The sequence below is a fragment of the Ruditapes philippinarum genome, unplaced genomic scaffold, assembly GCF_026571515.1.
Source record: "Ruditapes philippinarum isolate M1 unplaced genomic scaffold, ASM2657151v2 ctg25_1_1_1_1, whole genome shotgun sequence".
In the NCBI taxonomy this organism is placed as follows: Eukaryota; Metazoa; Mollusca; class Bivalvia; order Venerida; family Veneridae; genus Ruditapes; species Ruditapes philippinarum.
This window is the reverse complement of record NW_026852675.1, coordinates 179899-205309: the sequence shown is the minus strand read 5'-3', so window position 1 is coordinate 205309 and position 25411 is coordinate 179899. Positions and strand designations below refer to the sequence as shown.

At 32.4% G+C, this 25411-nt stretch overlaps 1 protein-coding gene across 1 annotated transcript; it reads left to right on the top strand.

The window, feature by feature from the left end:
- The first annotated feature begins 9812 nt into the window (after positions 1-9812).
- Positions 9813-19836, top strand: LOC132720776 (protein lev-9-like). The gene is made up of 6 exons (XM_060704987.1): positions 9813-10147; positions 14173-14239; positions 14485-14658; positions 17039-17218; positions 17924-18093; positions 19663-19836. The coding sequence occupies exons 1-6, from the start codon at positions 9824-9826 to the stop codon at positions 19834-19836; spliced, it is 1089 nt and encodes a 362-aa protein (XP_060560970.1). The 5' UTR covers positions 9813-9823.
- The last annotated feature ends 5575 nt before the right edge of the window (positions 19837-25411 follow it).

The following is a 25411-nucleotide window of genomic DNA, read 5'->3' as shown; positions in this document are numbered from 1 at the left end:
GTTCTAGTTGATATATCTATAGTGATGTCTTTATTCAAAGGTGTGTATTTCTGGTATGATATTAGATATAGGTATCGTGCAATCGTAAAACTTTTGGCAAAATACCGACTTCAAAATAAACATTTAAAACTTTTGTAAGGTAATAGCTATAGGTCGTTGACTGTTTGTCCAAGATTTAACTTTTTGTATGAAGTCTGTGTTATTCAATATGTGTCCTGTTCTAGGTTAATGACTGTTTTATTATTGGTGATGTCTATTTTGTTCGAGGTTTAATATTTTATGTGACGTCTGGTTAGGTGATGTATATTTTGGAGATTTGTTAGTGTAAGGGATGCCTGATTTGTCCGTAGTTACACTGTTTAATATCTTAGATGATATCTGTTGGTCGAACTATTTTAGACTGCTGTAATACTTTATAATACTGTTGTATTTTTTTATGTGAGGACAATTTTGTCTAAGTTGTATAACTGGGTTCAACGTTTATTGTTCCTTTTGTGATGCAACATCTTATTTAAATGGTTTTTTTTAGTTCTTAATCTAACTATGTGTTTATTGGTCATTGCCATTGTTGTTTTTCAGGTGTAATATTTAAGGTTGTAGCTCGGAATGGGAAAAGCGCACTAAATGCCTGGAGAGACGGTATTGAATCCACTAGTGATAAGTCATGCAGAAACATTTCCAATACGAATTGCACCGACCATTACAGAGATCCAAGAATTGATAAATGGGATACTTTAAATGTTACAAAGGTAAAGTCGCTGTGAAATTATATACCAAAAACAAAACAAGCAATGGAACCTGTCTTACTTTTGTCATACATTTTCAGTGATTTAAAAGGAATAACTTTTATTGTGTTCAATTCGTTTACAAATACATAAATACATATTTAGACCGCATAGTTAAAAAATTCAAAATAAATGTGTCACAAATACAACACTTTAAATGCCTTAAGACTGTATAATAAGCCTTTTATTAAACCTGTATTTGTATACTGTTTTATTCTTCTTTTATAAAAAAACATACCTTGATTTTTGTCATTCTATTTTTTTTTTCATTTCTATTACGTCACATCGTCATGTTCAATGCCATAATATCAGTTGTTGAAGATGTCCGTCTTTTTCATTTTTAAAAGAAAGCTCTTAAACATTTATCGAAACTTGTTTGCAACCGGTATACAGTTATTCCAGCATTGCATGTTTATTGTAAATTCAAAAACTTTCCACGACCCATTTACTACTGTTTGTCCGATTGCAATTTTTTGATATCTGAAGTCCTGTTCTAATAAAAAGCAGTTCATATCTCAAAGAAATATAAACAACATCAAAAATGTTTAATCAGAATTAAAGTAATTAAATCTATTTAATTACAGGTTAGATATTCCGTTTATAAAAACGCCACTGAAGTTGCTTGGGTAGACTTCAACGGATCCGGAAGCAGTAAAGTGGATTGGTTCCAGAAAGAACGTGTAATTGAGTCAAGCTCTACTGATTTGAACCTAACGTCAATAACAAACTATTTTGGAATTGTTACTGGTTTTTTGTGAGTATTTTGGAAAAACACTTTTTGTATTTGTAATTTGTTGCTTGGCTTTCTCTTTTGTATATTACAGAAGAGCACGGCGGTAAACTTAGTATGTCATTTAATTTTTCTTGCTCATGGTTTAGCATATACCTCTTTGAATCTTAAAAGTTATGGAATGTTACAAATTTTGCCAAATTAAGAATAAATAATTATGTATATATTAATCAATGTTGTATGTCACGACCTAGGCAAGACCTCAAAGCTAGATCTACTTGGCATACTTTACAGAAATGTGAATATACCTGAAATTCAGAACGTGAACTCACTCAGAATCCTTTTTCGGGAAAAGATCTCATTTCATGTAATGAGACATGCTTGTGACTCCACATCTATTTCATTTCGTTATAATATGGTACAAAATATAATCATGTTAGTAAATATTGTTTCTGAATATCTGAATCAGTTACATTATATTCCTATGTGTGAATTGAATTCCCGTTCTGCAATTTATCTTTCGATGAGAACCGTGTTCTTAATATACTGGTCTCCGAGTAAAATTTTTATAAACCGTCACTTTTGACCAGCAGACTGACATAACCAGAAAGCAGATCTAGACTAGTGTACGATTTTTTAGTATATAGTGATATACATTCTGGTCTTACTTACTTGTGTTTTGTTACATTGTGCCTTTTCTTCGCGTTTGTTTTATAAAATACTAGTGAACGAAAATAAATGTGACTGTCAAGAACTAATTTTTCTAGCAGAACAAGGTTTAGTAAAAAATTGTATAAAACAGGTGAAAATGTGCTGACGTATGCTATTGCATGCTCACATTATCATATACCCACTTAATTGTAAAGTCTATTATTATTTGAAATTATTCTGCCTTCAGAAAAAGACACTTCTATGCCAGTGCTGTATTTAACGGTTGTGAAGGAGACAAAACTTTGGTTTTGCACTGTTGACGGAGAACCAGTTTGCTGGTATGAGCAAGGAGCAATACCAATTATTATTTATTCAACCCTCAAGACAATGGGTCAACATTAGGTATATTAAATAACAACGTTTGCTTGAATTTGTTATCAATGGAGAACAGCTTTTAATTAATCTGTCAGCATGAATCATGTGTGACAACTTATGCATCAAGTTTTGCTAACTACGTGTTTAAACATCTAAGAACGTAAAACTGTATTCTTCATAGGTTTAAATGATTTGTGTCACCTTCAACAACCTCCAGATCTAAACTTTGCTTCAAGTATTGCTTTAGATAGTTTTGCACTATAGACGCCTTGTGCGATGACGCGTTGTCTGACATTGGCCAAACAGTTTGCGAGTCTTTTATTTTCGAAAGTATTTGTTTAGTTTTCGAAGAACTTGTTAAATTTTGCATTAACATATTTGCCTTCAGGAACAGCAACTTGAATGGGCGGAACATGAGTTGTAACGAAAATAGTATAATTGCTTTCTATATACTGATGGACATTTTGCAATGTATGGTCTTTGGTCAGACTTGGAAGCCCAAATCTTGTTTTGGTCAGGTGTTTGTTTTGGTTTATGAAAATGAACCCATGTTTCGGTACCATTGACTATATTTACAAACGACCATGCATTCTGAGTAGGATACTATGCATCATCTGAAGGCATTGCACGCTAGTCATTATCTGCTCATATGTGCAGATTTTCCGCGTTACGGTGCTTCCATACAAGATGGAAAATATTATAAACAACAAGAAGGCACGTGCATTTTATTATCTATTAATTATCTTACACAAATACTTTATAATGATAAAGAAGAATAGTTGCATATAACGTAAAGATTAATATTTTCACATATACTTTTTGATACATATGTATGATCCTTTGCCTGATTTATGACTGTTTTCATTTTTCACTGAAAGTCCGCATCGTAGCTAAATGTCTGCCCCGTTATCAGGACAAAACAGAAAGTAGACAGATTTCGACACGACAAATCCACAGAAAAAAATGTCGAAATTGCAAAGATGATTTTTACATGTTGTGTAATAAGTGTATTCACTATAATGTAAAGTGCCTGTTGTACGAATATTGAACTCTTTACCATTTCTCACGGTTCGAATTTCAGGTGCATTTATGCACCAAAATGTTTAGTAAATAATTCATATAAATCATATGTTACATTCGTGGTGTATATATTGATGTTAAAGTGAATTTATTTTTATGTTATTCATGTATATACTATTCTACTTTTACGCATTTGTCTTAATACGTAGATAATAAAATATCACGTACCTCCTTGTTGTTTATCGTTCCTCCATCTTGGGTGGAAGCATCGTAACACAGAAAATCTGCACCCATTCACGTACCAGATAGTCTCATATGCTTCGCTTACTTATCGCTGTGTATGTATAACGCAATTGACGTCAATGGATGTGCAAAACCGTTATTTTTAAGTCAGGCATGGTTATGTGATAGAGTAGGAGCTATTAAAAACGTGCTGTGTCACAAAGCAATGAAAGCCTTGAAAATTTTAACATTTACTTGAGCGAAAATAATCAAAAGAAAATTATTACGTTTTTGATGAATAAATTGGTATTGAAGTTTTATCCAGCTGTTGCGCTTGGATAAAATATTTTAATCATCGACTTATAGATATACATGTATGATCGTCTTTAAAAGGGTAAAACTTCTTGTTTGCAAAACTTACTGATATTTTAAAGACTCAAAATCCTCTTTTATCATTTCAGGAGATGTCAAAGAACTGGATTTCGCTGAGGCTGCTACAGTGACGATAAATAACTAATAACCCCTTACAAATGTTATATCAATAGCTTCAGTTTGATTTCCAGCACTAAGGTCAAGGACACAATTCTTCTTACAAAGTCATGTATGTTGTAAAGACGGTCGTGTCCGGTCCATTACTTTGTCATTTATGACTTGATTGGGAAAAAAGTTTGCATTACGTTATAATTGAGCTAATGTGTCGCTCAAAAACCTAGTACTAAAATTATTTGATTAATGTTAAATCGAATACGATTACTTTTGGCGTTTATCTTTCACTGAGTGTCCTAATATGCATGAGAAGTTATACGTGTTTGTTTTGTAAAATTAATCTTTAAGGGAAATAATCCAAATAAATACGACGTTAAACACATCATGAATTTACTTCGCACTTTATTGTCGTGTGTTTGACTTTATGAATAAATGTCAATGTATATTTAAGTTCTTTGCTTGGTGACGATTTTAATTATATATATGTAGTGTAATAGAAGTGTACGAAAGCCTAATAGTGTCAAATAAAATAAAAAAAATAAAAATGCAAAGGCGTTATAACGCGAATAAAGACGTTTTTACGCGAATCAAAAGGCGTAATAACGCGAATAAAGGCGTTATAACGCGAATCAAAAGGCGAAATAACCCCAACAAGGCATTATAACGTGAATCAAAAGGCGTAATTACGCGAATAAAGGTGTAATAACGCGAATCAAATGGCGAAATAACGCGAATAAAGGCGTTATAGCGCGAATCAAAATGCGTAATAACGCCTTTATTCGCGTTATTATGCGAAACAAAAGGCGTAATAACGCAAATCAAAAGGTGTAGTAACGCGAAAAAAGGTGAAGTAACGCGAACCAAAAGGCGTACGCAAATTAAAAGCATTAAAATACCAATTTTATACCATATTTATACTAATCAAATGGCCTAGTGACGCGAGAAAGAAAACCCAATATTGATCTGAATTTATTGCTCACGATATATACTCGTATAGAATAATATAATTTATATTTACAAAAACTATCATTAAATTTGCGGAGTAATAATGCAAATTTTTGTCATAAACTAATGAAGACTCTTTATATGTCCATTGGACTGGACGTAAATACAGTTACTCTGAATTCACATGTATCACATCATTGATTTTACACAATCATGTCACTATAGTAAATAAATTTCTTTTCTTTTCTTTTGTTTTCTTTTCTTACCTTATCTTATATCTTATCTTATCCTATGTTATATGTGCGTCATATGTTCAATTATTTTCAGATATATCCTGTATGATTACCTTATAACCTGTAGTATCTTATAATTATGTGAATGTCGTTCCTAATTACGCTATAGGTAATAGGCTATAGGTAACAAGATTTGGAAGAAAGTATAAGTTAGTCACATAAGGGTGAAAGTATATCTTAATTATTGAAACGTATGCCTAAATGATAGTATTTTAGTAAAGTCATAATTATAGGAGACATTGTCTTCTTTGTCTTTTAGAAAAATATCTATAGTTTATCTCTAATCTGACGAAAGCATTTCATGACAAAAGATTTAAAAAAAATCAGACTGTGGCCTTAGGAGGTTTCAGTACATAATTGAAAATAAAACGTACATCGAGATCACTTCATTTAAATCAACATTGTTCTTCCTTCCATACATAAGTAGGCCACTGTTTGGAAATTATATGGTATTAAATTAGCGTTATAACGCCTTTCAATTCGCGTTATAACGCCTTTTAATTAGCGTTATAACGCCTTTATTCGCATTATTACGCCTTTTGGTTCGCGTTATAACGCGATTAAGGCGTAACTACGCCTTTTGATTCGCGTTATAACGCCTTTATTCCCGTTATTACGCCTTTTAATTAGCGTTATAACGCCTTTCAATTCGCGTTTCAAACGCCTTTATTCGCGTTATAACGCGAAACAAGAGGCGTAATAACGCGAATCAAAAAGCGTTATAACGCAATTAAAGGCGTTATAACGCGGATCAAAAGGCCTTATAACGCTAATTTTATATCATATAAATTCCAAACAATGGCCTAGTATAGTAAGAAAGGAAGAACAATGTTGATCTAAATGAATTGATCAAGATGTACGTTTTATTTTCAATTCTGTACGGATACGTCCTTAGACCAAAATCTGAATTTTTAAAATCTTTTATTAGGAAATTTTTTTGTCGGATTAGTGGTTACTATGACCCAACTATAGATACTCTTCTTCAAGGACAGAGAAGACAATGTCTCCTATAATTGTAACTTAACAGAAACACTATCACCCTTTTAAGAATACCTATCAATAATTAAGATATACTTTCACCCTAATGTGTTTTACTTATACCGTACGTTTTTTCCAAATCTTGTTACCTATAGCCTATAACCAATAGCGTAATTGGGAACGACATTCACATAATTAGAAGTTCTAGAAGATACTACAATTTATTAAGTAATTATACAGGACATATCCGTAGATAATTGAACATATGACGCACATATAACATAAGATAAGATATAAGAAAAGAAAAGAAAAGATAAGAAAAGAAATTCATTTACTATAGTGACATGTGTAAATTCAATGATGTGATACATGTGAATTCAGAGTAACTTTATTTAGGTCCAGTCCAATGGACCTATAAGTCACCAAGTCACCTTACATTGGCAAATATTAAAGAGTCTTCATTAGTTTATGACAAATAGTTTGCATTATAACTGTGCAAATGGAATGGTATTTATTGTAAATGTATATTATGTTATTCTATACGAGTTTATATCTTGAGCAATAAATTCATATCAATATTGGTCTTCCTTTCTCGCGTAACTAGGCATTTTGAATGGTGAAAATATGGTATTAAATTGGCATTATAATGCGTTTTAATTTGCTTTATTTCGTCTTTTGGTTCGCGTAAATACGCCTTTATTCGCGTTACTACGCCTTTTGATTTCCGTTATTACGCCTTCATTCGCGTTATTACGCCTTTTGGTTCGCGTTATTATGCCTTTTGATTCGCGTTACTACGCTGACGCCTTTTGATTCGCGTTATAACGCCTTTATTCGCGTTATAACGCTTTAGGTTTGCGTTATAACGCCTTTATTTGCGTTATTACGCCTTTTGATTCGCGTTAAAATGCCTTTATTTGCGTTATTACGCCATTTGATTTGCGTTATAACACCTTAATTCGTGTTATAACGCCATTTTATTCGCGTTATAACGCCTTTATTCGCGTTATTACTCATTCTAATTCGCGTAATAACGCCTTTATTCGCGTTATAACGCCTTTGCATTTTAATTTTTTATTTTATTTGACACTATTTGGCTTTCGTAGAAGTGTCTTGTCAATGATTGTAGATAAACTTTTCATTAAAGTGAATTTGTGTTAAGTTTGTGTCCAGTCAACAATCCTAACAATCTCAGATGGTTTGTAAAATGTACTGTATTAATTATGAAAACTTGAAATACGCAAGATTAATGTCTTCAGCTGGAAAGACAAGTTCAAAGATAGTATATGATTGTGGTATTTGTTTTATAGAGAATAACATGCTACTGTCTTTTGATATAAATTTTTCAGGCGAGGGTGATATGGTCTGGAAAGGGCGTTGCTTGCCGAGCCCTTTCTGTCCATATCAGCCGAGCCTTATAAAATTGATATCAAAAGACAGTAGCATGTTTTTCTATTTATCATGTAACACATAAAAACTGTCAAAATAACAAAAAAAATCTTCTTTTAAACAGCAAATTTCGTAAAAAAGGGGATTTTTGTTCAAAGAAATAATTCTTGACAACAAATTCCTCCGCCCCTGAAACTTAGTATTTGTAAATGGCGGCCATTTTTTTCTTTCGATTCGGATAAAAGATACAGCAAAATGTAGGCCTAGCACGATAAAATTCTTACCTTTATTTTAAACATCGATCCAAAAATCCCTTCAAGACTTGTAAGGGTATGAGATTACGTTGTTGAATTCACATGCTGATGAAAATGAGAATACATGTATAAGCAATTGAAAAAGTCCGTTAAAAATGGGCGGGGCTTATTTTTGATATCAGGGTACTGGCCTGATATCAAAAATAATTATCAGGCAAAACGTTATCGAGCAGTTACCATAGCAGTTGCATGATAAAATGTTTTATTCATGTGTTGATTTCGAATATATAATATTATATATATATGAGTGTTGTGATGCGTGGTATTAAATGTTTTAAAATAACCGACCGTTACTGCATGCATTTTGTATATCATAGCTAGTTATTATTATAGCTGCAAGGTTTATTGTTTCTATTAGACATGCGTTGCTATTTATGAACGTATGCACGAGCACATGAACTAAATATTCATTTAATAAGTATCAATTACTCCCTTAAATTGAAATTTTAAAATTAAACCAATTTGTTGATGAACATCTGTTAAGTTATATACTTGCCTAAAAATATTTGAACTATTGTTGATATTATTTTTCGTTTGTTTAAATGTTTTTGTTACGTTCTATTTTCTATTTTTATAGTTTTTATTGTTATACATATAGTTCGTAAAGTAAAGCTTGATTTATTAATTTTGAGTGAGACGAAAAAAGAGATTGAGCGCAACACTACTTACCTTACTCCGGTATATTACAAACAAGGCGGTTTAATGAGTAACTGCTAAAATCTCGCATTTTCAACTGCCGATATTCACTTACAATGTCTCATTCATCTGTTCACAGCGATAAATAAACAATGTAAAAATCAGTAAAAAGGGGATACTTTTCTACTTTGTGATCATGATGTGAGATACTGCTCTGTAAAATCAATAGATTTTATTACAAATTTTAGTTTTTACTTAGCCTGGGTTCCAGTCTGTCGATTTTTTATGTGCTTCTATTCGGCAAATCGACACTATCAAAACCAGAGATGCTGTGCGTTATCTATAACGATCGAGTATGAAATAGCGTGTATGTTATAAATAAGCAAAAAAATATCAACGCCTGAATCCCAGGCTAGTTTTTACTGTACGTGGATATACAAATACGTTATGAACAAACTCTAGCTGTTATCATTGGCAGTAACTTTGATTATCATATGTATTAACCTTAACATTGTTAATGGCCATACCCATGTTGCCAGTCATGGGCTGACCAGTGTTCCGTACTTTTTATTCTAAAAATGCCATATACTGTTATCCCTAGAACTTTTGAAACTTGAAATGGGATTTTACAAATTCAGTGCAGTTCAGGTCCATAATACGTATATGATTTCAATTGTGTATAGTAATTCATATGTGAATGGCTACTACAATAGTCTATAGTTATTCTATAATTTCCCTTTTGTATTAATCAGTTAGGTTTTACACAAAATTATAATATTTAACTGAAAAGAAAAAAGGTATCATTATTTCCTTTTAAAGTCATACAAGCGTACGTACGAGTACTTCTATTGATTTGTCAACCACCGCTTTATTTCCATTTATTTAGTTTCAATTAATAATTAAACGCTAACTTTAAAATATAAGAATTAACAGCAAACTGTACAAAGGCGCAAAAGCCGTGATAGTGTTCAGCAAGAACCGTTAACCATATATTTGAAAATGAAATTGTTTCTATTTTTCATCTGTTTTGATGTTTTCAATTTTGCATATAGTTCAATTGATATTGACGTGAACGGGTTTTCATTTACTTACACGCTCTCTAAGACAACAAAGTGTATAGAAGGGGACTCTCGATTTGCCTTTTACAATGGTATTTCTATTGAAAAGTGTGTTCTTGAATGTGGATTACGACCTCATTGTGAAACATTGAATTATGTCAACACTAACGGTATATGTGAACTTTTCTCGCTCGATTCAAGTTTGAATGGTTTAAGAAATGGTGCATGTTTGCGAGTGAAAAAATCGGACATCATGTATCACAAGGTATGAATTATTTCTACTTGTACATGTATGCACGCAACACACTCGAAAGATCATGCACGACCGGAGCTATAAAATCACGCACATGCATAAGCTAAGGTATACAAAAACACATGAATATTTGGAGAAATACAGCCACACACGCGCGCACGTACAGCAAAACAAGCACGGGCGAAGCTAAACAGTCACTTATTCAATGAAATGATCAGAAAAAGTCAATATGAAATAGAGAACTTTACTGAAAACTATGCTACTAATATATGTTTAGAGGTTGTAACTCCAAACAAAATTACGTACTAATATTGACAAAACTAATTTGGATATTTTGCATGTCAAAAATTTAGATGTTCTGTACTTTGAACGTTGCAAAGTTTGATTTTTACATTACTGATAAACGACAAAGAAATAATTGCCCGATCTCACCGTTATAACTTCTTTGCAAAAAAAACAATGATTCATCACAAAAATTAAATGAATTCACGATATTTGATCAAAATAAGACACCTGTTTATTGTTCATATATTAAGGAATATAAACTTAATGAGATAATGTGAGATGCATGGTCCGATACTATATACATTGTATAGCAGATAATAAAGTGTTCTAGAACAAAATATGATTGTTCATCATAATTCTAAGATTTTTAACTAAATCACTTAAAACTTTATAAACATTCTTTTTCAAGAAATACTTTTAGGAATATCCAAATAATACATTTCTACTGTTTCATCGATATTTGAAATACTTATTGGAAACGTACCCATTACAAACCAATCTCTTTAACGTTGTAATGTAGCAGCATATTTTGTTACTAAGCCCTAGCTGCGGAAGTTTTTTGTTGGAAATCAGCTTTGACGTTTCGCCGGTTAAATAGAAGGGGAGGATAAAGCCTAACACAAAGAGAGATACGTTTAAAGGGGATCTTATAATCTGATTGATCCCGCTGGTGAAAATTTAATCAGGGACTTTGCTGTTATCTATGGGTAGGGACTGCGGTTTCCAATGCAAAGCGTATATCAAATGTCATTTGGATCCTAAAGGCGTTTTAAACTGACATATGTTTGTTATATTTTTTCGAAAAGATTGTTTTGGGGTACAATTTTCATGTTGCAAATTTTCTAAAAGTTTTAAGATGTTATGGATTTTGTGAATTAAAATCGCAAAAACATGATAATTGTTAAATTTTCATAAAAATGAACTTGAAGCGTCCATTGTTGTCATACTGAACTTAATTCATGCCAGAAGAACCGCTTAGATTATTATTACTTTAAAGGTGACTTGATGAAATAAATCTAAAATTTGTCTTAACTTTGATGTGCTGTCCAATATTTTCATTCAAAAATTCAATACATGAATGTTGGCATAATTGCTAAGTGCATTCAATAAACACCATCGTGTTTAAAAATTTGTCTGCAGATTTTTTATGACAAATATTATAAAGTCGTGTGCATTTTTTATCATTTTTAATTTCTAATTACATTTAATGTTTTCTTTGTTCGCGCATTGGCAGGTCTATTTTTCATTTAAGTATCTTTTATCTTTAATCTGTAAGAGCTCTTGGGTATGCAATATCCATATATGTGTTATACCAATTGCAAACCTGATAATATTTTATTGATGTGCAAGATATCTAGAAAAAATGTTATGACTTATTTAGTCCTTAATTTGCAGGACTTGAAAGTACTAAGCGAAATGCAATACCGGCTTGGAAATGAGTTTTGAAAGTAAAAGCAGAATAACTTCGGCAAAATATCTTTTTAAGGAAACTTTTTGTTTAACGTCGCATCTATCTGGAACTACAGAGTCCGTGCATAAGAAAAATAGGTCAAAATTGGAGGCGGTGACCCCATTTGTTTTTATATCAGCTTGAAGGAAAAAATAATTTCCGTCGAATACTGTAGAATTTATGATATTTTGCCCGCCTGTGGCGTTGTAATACCCCTAACAGTTGCCAAGTATACGTAACGACGTCCAGTTCCAAAACGGGCTTTGGTGATTAATTTTGACGTCATATGTAAACAAAATTGCTAGCACTATTGGAATAAAATCAACGAAATCAAATCTGAAATATGGTGAACTTCTCACATGCCAATTTATAAGACGCTACTCGATAGTTCTATAAGTGTCGCGTTCTACCTTAAATCGTTTATTAATTTTTAGCGTCTTATAATTGCAAAATGCACATAATAAAATATGTAAGGAACCTTCTCGTGGTGATGAATATGTATGCGATGATAACAATAATCATATGTTAATGATAAGTTTCATAATAATAATTGAAGTCAGGAAATTATAATCCGATGATGATGATGATGATGATGATGACGACGACGGGTTTCATGATGACTGACTTGATGGTGAGTTTAATGATGATGTTGATGGCGATTGGGGTTATGATGATGATAAAGAGGAGGAGGGGGATGAGGAGGAGGAGGATTATGATGATGATGTTGATGATTATGATGATGAGGATGAGGATGATGACAATTATGCAAGTTAACATTTCCATGGCATGTACGTTGAATACCCTTTACCAACATTATGGCGGGAAGCATTATTCTAGTTGAAGCGAGGTATGGCACTTGAAATTGTTGCATGTTGTTCACAAATATTCCCGGGAGCTTTATTCGTTTGTTCTTCTTCTCGGACATCTTTATGTGACTTAGCGCAATGCATACAGCTCTCAAGAGAGAGATATCCGTCGAGAGCTATATGCGACAAAGTACAGCTTTAATATAAGTAATTTTCAATTTTGAAACTAATTTAAGATACAAATCATTCAACCGGAGACAGGGAACTATTATTTATTGATACAATTTGCGCATATCAGTTTATCCTATATAAATAATTCAACTCTGTTGGCAATGCTTAAATAAACAGGAATTTACAACACGCGATGCACGAAATTTTGTATAAGGCACACGTGTAATTAATTTAACTGAAGGATTCATAGACAAAATGAAAATGTTTTCATATTTCATTTGTTTTTATATTTTCAATTTTGCATATAGTTTTACTGACATTTTAGTGAACGGGATTTCATTCAGTTATACGCTCTCTGGGACAACAAAGTGTAAAGATTGGGTCACTCGTTTTGGCTTTTACAATGGCATTTCCATTAACGATTGTGTCCTTGAATGTGGATTACGGTCCCATTGTAAAACATTGAATTATGTTAATACTTTAGGTATTTGTGAACTTTTCTCACTAGATTCAAGTTTGAAGGATTTTAGAAACGGCACGTGTATGCGAGTGAAAAAATCGGACATCATTTATCAGACGGTATGTCTTTGCTCGACTTTAAACACAAATACACATGCAACAAGATACAAGATACAAAGTCACACATGCACGCGCGTAAAAACACTGCCTAAAGCATACGCCTTAAGGTGCAGAGCCAAACATACACTCGTGCACGTACAAAGCTATACAGTCACGCGCTCTTTTTTTTTCATTTCGAACACTAAGCTATTTGTTTTCTTTTTGTTTAATTGTTATTTTTTTTATGTTTTTTGTGAATATTTCAACTAAGGGCTCTGACAAAAAGCTTCAATATTTATTTGGACTATCCGAGGTAGGATCGGTCCCAGCTTAGAGGTAGCTTTCACGGTCTGTTACACTTTCATGGATTTTAACAGAATTATGGTCGTTTCTCAACTTTCTTGGTTAAAGTCTTAAGATCATCATAAATCTTTACAACTTTTCAGGGTATTCACCTAAAACTAATGCATTAATTTGCGTTATAATTGGAGGACACATTCATAACTCTGACATGGATGTTAACTGGATAATGACAGTATGTGAAATAAAAATTTCGGGGGGGGGGGGGATTTGCATTGCAACATCAATCGTACATGATCTTATCACGTTTCCTGTCTCCACTGAGTATTTGTGATTTGAACAAACAGTTAAATAATTTAATTGAGGCCAAAGTATTAGAAAGATCTCAATACAAATGATATTTGATTGTTTTGTCTAAAGTGTTTTTTTCTAAACGTCTGTCATTATTCCATTATTTTTTAATTTAGAAACCGTGTGGTGAATGTAATAGAGGCCAAGTTTGCGATTTATCCACGAACAGATGCCGACAAAGTGGTAAAGAACTTTTAGAAGTATTTAATTAAAACTGATTTGTTCTTGATATAATTTGATCTTTTTTTAATTAAAAAGCACGTTGGAAAGCGACGCATTGAAAAACTTGGAACTGCTTTGTTTGAAAAGAAATACAATAAAGTTTCCTTCCATTATAGCTAAAAAATCAAACTCAGATATTTTAAATAAAACCAAAAACGATGTATGTTATCAAAAAGAAAATGCTGTTTTGTCATTATTAACCACAGAATGTGTTAATGATACTCAACCTGCCAATGGAAAAGTGTTAGGCAATCTTAGAGGAATAGGTGACGTCATACGGTACAAATGTGACGTAGGATACACAGAGAAAAACGGGAAAACGGTTGTCGCCAAGTGTCTTGAAAATGGAAAATGGAATGCTACTGTGCAGTGCTTAAAGGGTAAGAACATTGTATAGTTACGTAATTTTGATGTGGAATGTTAAGAGAATAGTTTATACTTTAAATATCTGCCACTGGAATTCATATCATATTTAACAATATGATCGGAAGCTTTGTCCAGTCGAAGATTGCCTTAAATTTCTTTATGTAAGCTATCATTAAAAACGCTTCGCCATTTTGCGCTAATAAGATAGCGGGTATTCAATTACTAGCCAGTCTTGTGCTTGAGTGACTTGATTTAATGACGTATTATTCTTAAATACGGAACTTGCCGGTAAAGATTTTATTCCCGCCTTTCCTATTCCCTGATAGGTCAATCAATTTGCTAATAGAAACACTATTGTAAACATAACAATGAGTTATTTTGTGTAAACCGGATCAACAAGTGTAGAGCTACCACCCTTCAAGTGTAGCAATTTAAATGTCAGTCAGCCAAATTGCATACAGATTTAAACACTTATAAGGTCCATAGGAAGACTGAGCGCCTTTCAGTTACGTCCACAAATTTCAAACACAAATTGCTTAACAAAAAGTGATGATAACCTTGAAATTACCCAAAATCTAATTTTTTCATGTTAGCAAGTGGCCTTTCACCTGATTTTGGTGAAAAATTGTTGTTTCGAGGCATTTTTTATTTTTTTATTAATCCTTTACTTCATGAGCATCTTGTAAAAAATGGCCGTTTTAATTGAAAAGCCTCCTGTTACAAGTTCAACCTGCTATGAAACTATGAATTGGCACAAATGTTGACTGGACCATAGCCTTTGTAACAGCATGCTTAGTCTTAAATTTCCTATTACCATGGCAATCGGAGGACGACTCAAAATTGCCAAAAATCACTATTTTGCATTGTTTATTTCCATCAAAACTGATTTCAAATTGCTGCAACTTCCCAATGGATTGAGATAGAGTGAAAGCCTTTTCAGCATTGCTTAAACATTACCTTACTTAAAAACCCCGAAACAGAAGGGGCACTTCCCCTTTCTTGCAACCCCTTGATGTACGTTTTTGATAGGGTCGACGTCGAAAAAGTGATCACTATTCTAATCAACATTTCTCAAACGAAAAACAGTGTTTGGGGCATAATAGGGCATTTTTTCACTGTTTGAGGCCTCAAAATGGTGGGGTCGAAAAGCCGTCAAAACACGTCTACATGTATATTAGATAAAGGGTATAATCAAAAGATGAAATGATAAGTCTTTGCTATTCTTTTCACGTTAAATGAAGGGGACTAATTTTGAAAATTATGACTTTGTATTTCACGTAAACTGTCTTCAGCATCGTTTATTCAACCATCAATTTAACGTCTATCCAAATAAACACCAGTTTATACAAAACGTTGTTCTAGTGGAGGGAGTCTTAGGGTGCGAAAAATTGATTATAGCGGGAGACAAGGTAAAATCATACACCCTTCATAAGTAAAAAAGAAACGAAGAAACATCCGAAGTCAATTAACACCGTAAACTACTCTTCTACGTTTTGTAATTTATAATTCATAACTTCTAAATCTTTTAAAAGGCTTTCACTTAAAAATATGGTACATTTTCAGATGATGAATTATTCAAAATGTTTCAACAGACCTTTCTATTGAATGTTTTTTTTTCACATAGCTGTAATGGTAATCCACAAGGGTATTTTCTTTTAAAGGCACCTTAATTATAATAAATGTGTACATCTTTAGAAAAGGGTAAACATGAATTGTATAATGTTTAAATGATAGTTTTAGCGAATGATAGATGTATGTTACCTGATGAAAGTAACGATAAATGCTAAATTATTTGTCATAAAAGTAGAAAAATATAAACAAAATAGTAATTTGTCTCCCATACAAATTACTTATTCACTTTAACTAAATTTATTGCTAAATAGCCACAGATGAAAAGGATTGATCAGGAAATTGGCCAATTAGTAACCTTTTTAAATACTAGAAAGTACAATAAAATCAAAAAGCTTTAGAGAAAAAAAGTATTTCTGAGACATATTGGGTCTTTGATATTTTTGTCAAAGATAGATCCCTTTCAATTCTTTCACTTTAATTTTCGTACGTTTATGGAAAGAATCGCAGAAAAAGAAAGATCTCATTTTTATTTTCTGTTAAGTGCCTTATTGTAAATGGGAAACATTTTACAATATATTTCTTGTAAACTGTTTAAACATTCTTTCTTAATCCTGGGCATAGCAAATATGAATGCACTTACATGTTATAAGTTAACAATCTTATTTATAATGGATACACTTAAAACTGATGACAATCACAATTTTCTCACATCAATTTCACAAACTAGTATATTCGAATCTCTAAAAGCATGTCAAAATGCGAAAACTGTATCTATGAAGTTTAATTCCTTATTATTAAGTGTAACGATTTTTCACTGTTCAGTATGTGATGAGCCTTTCATCAGAAACGCCGCTATATCCAGTGGTGGAACTATTGAAGGATCAGTCAGAACTGTGACGTGTAACGGCAAGACAGCGATTGATGTCAACACTGTGACGTCAGACATTGAGTGTATCAAGGATGGATCCTGGAATCCGGATATCACATGTACCAAGTTTAACAGTAAGTTCAATTTTAGGGTGTTCAATGTAGACGAAAGAGAAATTATATGATGTCTCTTTTGTGTTGTGAATACTGCATGTTTTGTTGGAAATTTTACAGTTCAAATTACGTTTAGTTGTTCAGAATAAAATATGAACGTTAAGTGATGGTTAAAGTTTATAAGTGCGTATTTACAAAATGAAAGTGGTTAAGAGCGGCGCAGCCATACGTACTTATTAATTCTAACCAGATTACAGTGTTAAATCATTTTTATAAACAGTCGATTTACTATGATGTTCTGTTCTTTGTTGAACATTTGAAGTTATGACTGTTTTGTCAAAAGTGATGTCTATTTTGTTCGAGGTTTAATATTTTATGTCTGGTTGGTCGAATGTTTAATTTTTTGGTTTTAAGGGATGTTTATTTTAATCAAACTCTTATACCTCAAAGCATCTCTCTTTAGTCAAGATTTGTAAGTGTTAGGGGTGCCTGATTGTCCGCAGTTACACTGTTTAATATCTTAAATCATATATGTTGGTCGTACCGCTGCAATACTGTTTAATACATGTAAGGACGATTTTGTTCCGGTTGCATAACTGTGTTCAACGTTTATTTATTTTTATTTTCTTTGTGATGTAACATCTTATTTGAATGCTTTTTTTTTAGTTCTAAATTTAAAACTGTGTTTATTTGCGAAATATTGGTCATTGACATTGTGGTTTTTAGGTGTAATATTTAAGGTTGTAGCTGGTAATGGAAAAAGCGCATTAAATGCCTGGAGAGACGGTACTGAATCCACAAGTGAGAAGTCATGCAGGGACATTTCCAAATTGAATTGCACCAACCATTATAGAGATCCAAGAATTGATGAATGGGATACTTTAAATGTTACAAAGGTAAAGTCGCTGTGAAAGCAAGCAATTGAACCTGTCTTATTTTTATCATACATTTTCAGTCATTTAAGGAAACATTCTTATTGTGTTAAGTTCGCTTACAAATACATATTTTGACCGCATAGTTAAAAAATTCAAAGTAAATGTGTCACAAATACAACACTTTAAATGCCTTAAAATATGAAAAACAAGATCAACAAGGAAAGGCGGCGTTCAATGAACGCAACCCCCCCCCCCCATGACCCAGCAACAAGAACCAATGGCAAGGAGCCCAGGCGGACCCCAAACAAAAAAAGGACAGGGCAACGACACGTTAATCATTAAATGATAAATAATTTGTAACTGATTAGGAATTCAAAGAAAATAATAATAGGCCCACAAAGGGGAAGGGGACAGGAGACCGGGGGAAGGGGGGGGGGTTAATCAAAGAAATAAAAACTAGAGGCAATGGGGAAGATACTTACCGTAGACGAGAAAACAACAAGGGACACAAGCAAAAGTGTCACCAAAACAGTATGAAACAACATAGACATACATCTGAGAAACACAGTGGGGCGCCGCCTTGGAACGGTCAGCAGCATAATAATGACTGCTGGGGAGTTTAAACCGGTTAATGGTGTTAATTAAGATTGTATAATGAACCTTTTATTAAATTTGTATTTGTATACTGTTTTATTCCTCTTTTATAAAAAAAATACCGTGATTCCTGTCATTCTATTGTTTTCTATTACATCACATCGTCATGCTCAATGTCATAATATCAGTTGTTGAACACTTCCGTCTTTTTTATTTTCAAAAGAAATGAGCAAGCTCTTAAACAGTTATCAAACTATTATTTTCACAAAAAAAAACTTTCTAAGTCTGTGCATGTTATTTTCTTTCGTGTCATGCAGACTCATCTCCTTGTTTGCAACCGGTTTACAGTTAGTCCAGCATGGCATGTTTTATAATAAGAATCTTACACCTGCTGCCGGTACAGACCAGAATATCTAGATTGAGAGTGACTGTTTACGGCTGTAACCAGGCTTGCCGAGTTTCCGCCGTAAACAGTCACCCGAGAGCTAAATATTACATCTGCATCAACAGCCGGTGTATGATTCTTTTTCTTGCATATTACATATCAATTATTTTCAGAACAGAAATTACGAAAACTGATATTCTCATAACGCACTTTTTCTAATAGTAGCGTATGAACTTACAACTTCATTCATAACGGTTAAGTGACGTCATCCTAAGAACGTAATTCATTCATAAAAGGCGCGCAGCAATGACGTCATTTAAAGCACGCGACTTGTCTTACATGGGGGTGTAAGACAGGGTTTTCCAGCACCGGTGTAAACGGTAGGTAATCCTGTCTGATATGCAAGAATGTAAATTCAAAAACTTTTCACGACCTCATTTTATTTTAAATTCAAAAAATTTTCACGACTGATTTAGAATTTTGTTCAATTGCAATGTGTTGATATCTGAGGTCCTGTTCTAATAAATAGCAGTTCATATCTCAAAGATGAAAAAAACAATATAAAACTGTTTGAACAGAATTGAAAAATAATTAAATCTATTTAATTTAAGGTTAGATATTCCGTTTATAAAAACGCCACTGAAGTTGCTTGGGTAGACTTTAACGGAACCGGAAGCAGTAAAATGGATTGGTTCCAGAAAGAACGTGTAATTGATTCAAGCTATACTGATTTGAACCCATCGTCAAGAACAAATCATTTTGGAATTGCTACTGATGTTTTGTGAGTATTTTGGAAAAACACTTTTTGTGTTTGTAATTTGTTGCTTGGCTTTCTCTTTTGTATATTACATAAGAGCACGGAGGTAAACTTAGTATGTCATTTAATTTTTGTTGCTCATGGTTTAGCATATATCTCTTTAAATCTTAAAATTTATGGAATGTTACAAATTTTGCCAAATTAAGAATAAATATTTATGTATATATTAATCAATGTTGTATGTCACGACCTAGGCAAGACCTCAAAGCTAGATCTACTTGGCATACTTTACAGAAATGTGAATATACCTGAAATTGAGAACGTGAACTCACTCAGAATCCTTTTTCGGGAAAATATCTCATTTCATGAAATGAGACATGCTTGTGACTCCACATCTATTTCATTTCGTTATAATATGGTACAAAATATAATCATGTTAGTAAATATTGTTTCTGAATATCTGAATCAGTTACATTTTATTCCTATGTGTGAATTGAATTCCCGTTGTGCAATTTATCTTTCGATGAGAACCGTGTTCTTAATATACTGGTCTCCGAGCAAAATCTTTATAAACCGTCACTTTTGACCAGCAGACTGACATAACCAGAAAGCAGATCTAGACTAGTGTACGATTTTTTAGTATATAGTGATATATATTCTGGTCTTACTTACTTGTGTTTTGTTAGATTGATATATTACACATTCACGGTCGAACATTATGCTTGGTATATGATAGAATTTTGTGCCTTTTCTTCGCGTTTGTTTTATAAAATACTAGTGAACGAAAATAAATGTGACTGTCAAGAACTAATTTTTCTAGCAGAACAAGGTTTAGTAAAGAATTGTATAAAACAGGTGAAAATGTGCTGACGTATGCTATTGCATGCTCACATAATCATATACCCACTTATTTGTAAAGTCTATTATTATTTGAAATTATTCTGCCTTCAGAAAAAGACACTTCTATGCCAGTGCTGTATTTAACGGTTGTGAAGGAGACAAACTTTGGTTTTGCACTGTTGACGGAGAACCAGGTTGCTGGTATGAGCAAGGAGCAATACCAATTATTATTTATTCAACTCTCAAGAGAATGGGCACCTCAACATTAGGTATATTAAATAACAACGTTTACTTGAATTTGTTATCAATGGAGAACAGCTTGAAATTAATCTGTCAGCATTAATCATGTGTGACAACTTATGCATCAAGTTTTGTTAACTACGTGTTTAAACATCGAAGAGCGTAAAATTGTATTCTTCATAGGTTTTAATGATTTTTGTCACCTTCAGCAGAAAAAAAAGTGTCAGCCTCCAGATCCAATCTTTGCTTCAATTAGTGCTTTAGAAGGTTTTGCACTATGACGCGTTGTCTGACATTGGCCAAACAGTTTGCGGGTCTTTTATTTTCGAAAGTATTTGTTTAGTTTTCGAAGAGCTTGTTAAATTTCGCATTAACAGATTTGCCTTCTGGAACAGCAACTTGAATGGCCGGAACATGAGTTGTAAAGAAAATAGTATAATTGCTTTCTTTATACTGAGGGACATTTTTGCAATGTATGGTATTTTGTCAGACTGGGAAGCCCAAATCTTGTTTTGGTCAGGTGTTTGTTTTGGCTTATGAAAATGAACCCATGTTTCGGTACCAGTGACTATATTTACAAACGACAGTGCATTGTAATTAGGATACTATTTATGCAACATCTTAAAGCATTGCACGCTAGTCATTTTCTGCTCATCTGTCAGCCAATGGGTACTTCATTGACAAGATGGAAAATCGATAAACAACAAGAAGGCACATGAATTTTATTATCTATTTATTATCTTACACAAATACTTTATAATGCAAAAGAGGAATAGTTGCATTTAACGTATAGATTATTCACTATAAGGTCAATATTTTCACTTTTTTTTGATACAGATGTATGAACCGTTGCCTAATTTATGACAGTTTTCATTTTTCACTGAAAGTCCGCATCGTAGCTAAATGTCTGCCCCGTTGTCGAGACAAAACAGAAAGTAGACAGATTTCGACACGACAAATCCACAGAAAAAAAAATGTCGAAATTGCATAGATGATTTTTTTTGCATGTCCTGTAATAAACAAGTGTATTCACTTTAATTTAAAGTGCATGTTGTATGAAGATTGGCTAAAATTTTATCATTTCTCTCGGTTCGAATTTCATGTGTATTTATGCACCAACATATTTATTAAATAATATATATAAATCATATGTTTCAGTCATTGTGAACATATTGATGTTACAGCGAATTTTTTTATGTCTTATTATTCATGTATGGATTGAAGAACCGTAACACGGAACATCTATACCCTTTCACGTACCCGATAGTCTCATATGTTTCGCTCACTTAACACTACTCGTATAACGCAAATGACGGATGTGCAAAACCGTTATTATCAAGCCAGATTAGTGGCATGGTTATGTGATAATGTAGGAGCTATTAAAAACGTGTTGTGTCACAAAGCAATGAAAGTTTTAACATTCACTTGAGCGAAAATAATATTGATGAAAACAACCAAAAGAAAATTATTACGTCTTTGATGAATAAATTGCTTTAAAAGTTTTATCCAGCTGTTCCGCTGGGATAAAAATATTTAAATCATCGACTTATAGATACAATGTATACATGAATAATCGAATCGTCTTTTTTTAAAAGGGTAAAACTTTTTGTTTGCAAAACTTACTGATATTTTAAAGAATCAAATCAACAAGTCATCAGTCTATATTCATCCGTTCGCCTATCAAAACCAAATCCTCTTTTATCATTTCAGGAGATGTCAAAGAACTGGATTTTGCTGACGCCGCTACAGTGACGATAAATGACTGAAATTGTTGACCAACTTCTGTTTAGCTCACGAAGCAGGTGACCTTTTGTGATGGGAATATGTCCGATGTTCGTCATTTTTCGTTATCCACAATTTCTTTAAACAACATCTCTTCCTTAACTACTAGGTTGATATTGATAAAACATAACATGCATCTTTACATTACCCTCTTAAAAGGTTATACCAATAGTTTCAGTTTGATTTCCAGCACAAAGGTCAAGGACTTCTACTTACAAAGTCATTATATGTTGTTTGTTTGTTTGTTTTTTGAAAGACGGTCGCGTTCGGTCCATAACTTTGCCATTTTGTCTAGATTGTGAAATAAATTTGCATTAATTTTTAGATATTGAGCTAATCTGTCGTACACTAGACTATGGTTTATAACTCAAAGATATAGTACTAAATTTACTTGATTAAATGGTCATTCGAATGTGATTACTTTTGGCATTTGTCTTTCACTGAGTGCCCTAATTCGCATGAGATAGTAATACTGATTAGTTTTTAAGGGAAATAATTCATCTAAATAAGATGTAAAACCTGACATCATGAATTTCCTTAGGACTTCTTGTCGTGTGTTTGAATTTATAAATAAATAAATATATATAGGAGTGTTGTGACGAGTGGTTTTAAATGTGTTGAGATAACCGAACGTAACAGCATGCATTTTGTATAACATAGCTAGTTATTATTATAGCTGCAAGGTTTATTGTTTCTTTTTGTCATGAGTTGCTATTTATGAATGTATGTACGAGCATATTAATACTCATTAAATATTTATCAATTATTCCCTTAAAATGTATTTATTCAAATTAAACCAATTTGTTGATGAACATCTGTTAAGTTATATACTTGCCTGAAAATATTTGAACTATTGTTGATATTATTTTTCGTTTGTTTAAATGCTTTTGATACTTTCTTTTTTATGATTTTGTTTTTATTGTTAAAAAATAGTTCGTAAGGTAAAGCTTGAAGTATTAATTTTGAGTGAGACTAAAAATGTGTTTGAGCGCCACACTACTAACCGTACTCCGGTCTATACCGAATAAGGCGCTTTAATGATTAAATTGTTAAAATGCCGCATTTTAAACCGCCGAAATTCACTTACAATGTCTATTGAATAAACAATGTAAAACTCGGTAAAAAGGGGATACTTTTACTTAGTTTTTACTACATATACGTGAATATACAAATACGTTATGAACAAACTCTGTTATCATCGGTAGTTACTTTGATTATCATAACAAATGTATTAACCTTAACCTTGAAAATGACCATACCCATGTTGCCAGTCCTGGGCTGACCAGTGTTCGGTACTTTTAGTCTAAAAATGCCATGTACTGTTATCCCCAAAATTTCATTTGTTTTTACCTTGAAATGGGATTTTACAAATTCAGTGCAGTACAGGTCCATAATATATGATTTCAATTTTGTATAGTAATTCGTATGTGAATGGCTACTACAATAGTCTATAGATATTAAATAATTTCCCTTTTGTGATAATCAGTCTTGTTTTATACAAAATTTTAATATTTAACCAGTAAAATTATTCCCTTTTAAAGGCATACAAGCGTACGAGTATTTCAACTGATTTGTCAACCGATAGTTTAAACAATTCTTTATTTATAATTCATACATTTACATAATAAAGTACATAAAATAAAATTTACGGATTGAGTAGGAAGCTAATTGTGACGCCTTTTTGAAACCTCTCTCCGTAATGGCCGATGCTTGCTTCCCATTTATTCAATTTTGATTAATAAATAAACTAAAATGGTGAAAAAATGAGGACATCATATATCATATTGTATGAATTATTTCTCACACAGCTCGAAAACATCATGCATGACTGCAGGTTTAAAATCACACACATGCATAAGCTAAGCTATACAGCAACAAATGACCTGCAAATACAATATAAAAGATTGTTATAATTTATTATCTGATAAAAAAACACATTTCTTAAGAAATTTTATTTAATACTCTCTTTGGTCTGATTTCAATATTTATTATTATTATATGATGTATATAATTCACCTATCAGATGAGAAATTAATTCTTCACAAAATAAATGTGCTTAACGCAACATTAAACCATTCTAAAATTTACTTTCACACCTTTTTTCATACAATATCCCAATAATAACAGTTTTTGATACCTTGTGAAATCAAATGCCATGCCTAAGAGCATTCAATCAGATAATAACAACATAACAACACATTTAAGATCTAGGTAGGTGTTGATCAGTGATCTCAATAGTGGGGTCAAATAAAAAAAAAAGGAAACACAAAGAATTGGGACTGAATCTGGTGGTCTTAAAAGTGGATAAGCTTCTTGATCATGTAACCATTGACATAATGAACAGAAAATTTCGTTCTTTTAAAAATGGTCTTAATAGCGGAGTGGTCTTAATTCCGGGTTGGTCTTAAGTAGGGATTATACTGTATTAAAATCATATGCATATGTTGGCAAATACAAAGTATTTTAATAAAAGCAAAACCTTAAGTCTGAAGTAAATCCATTAAAGGTAAAGAAGAAGTACAATGTAAATAATAACTACAAACAAAACAATTTATTTCGTACTCATTTTTTTGTCTCAGATCATTTTTACCGTCATGTAATTCTTTTATTTCTATTATTGTGAATGTCGTTTTAGCTCTAAGAAAAACATATAAGTTATTGAAGTTTGTTCCAATCGAAATTTTAATTGAAAGTTTATCAATGAAAACGTTTTGTTGATACGAAATACCCGTATCAACAGA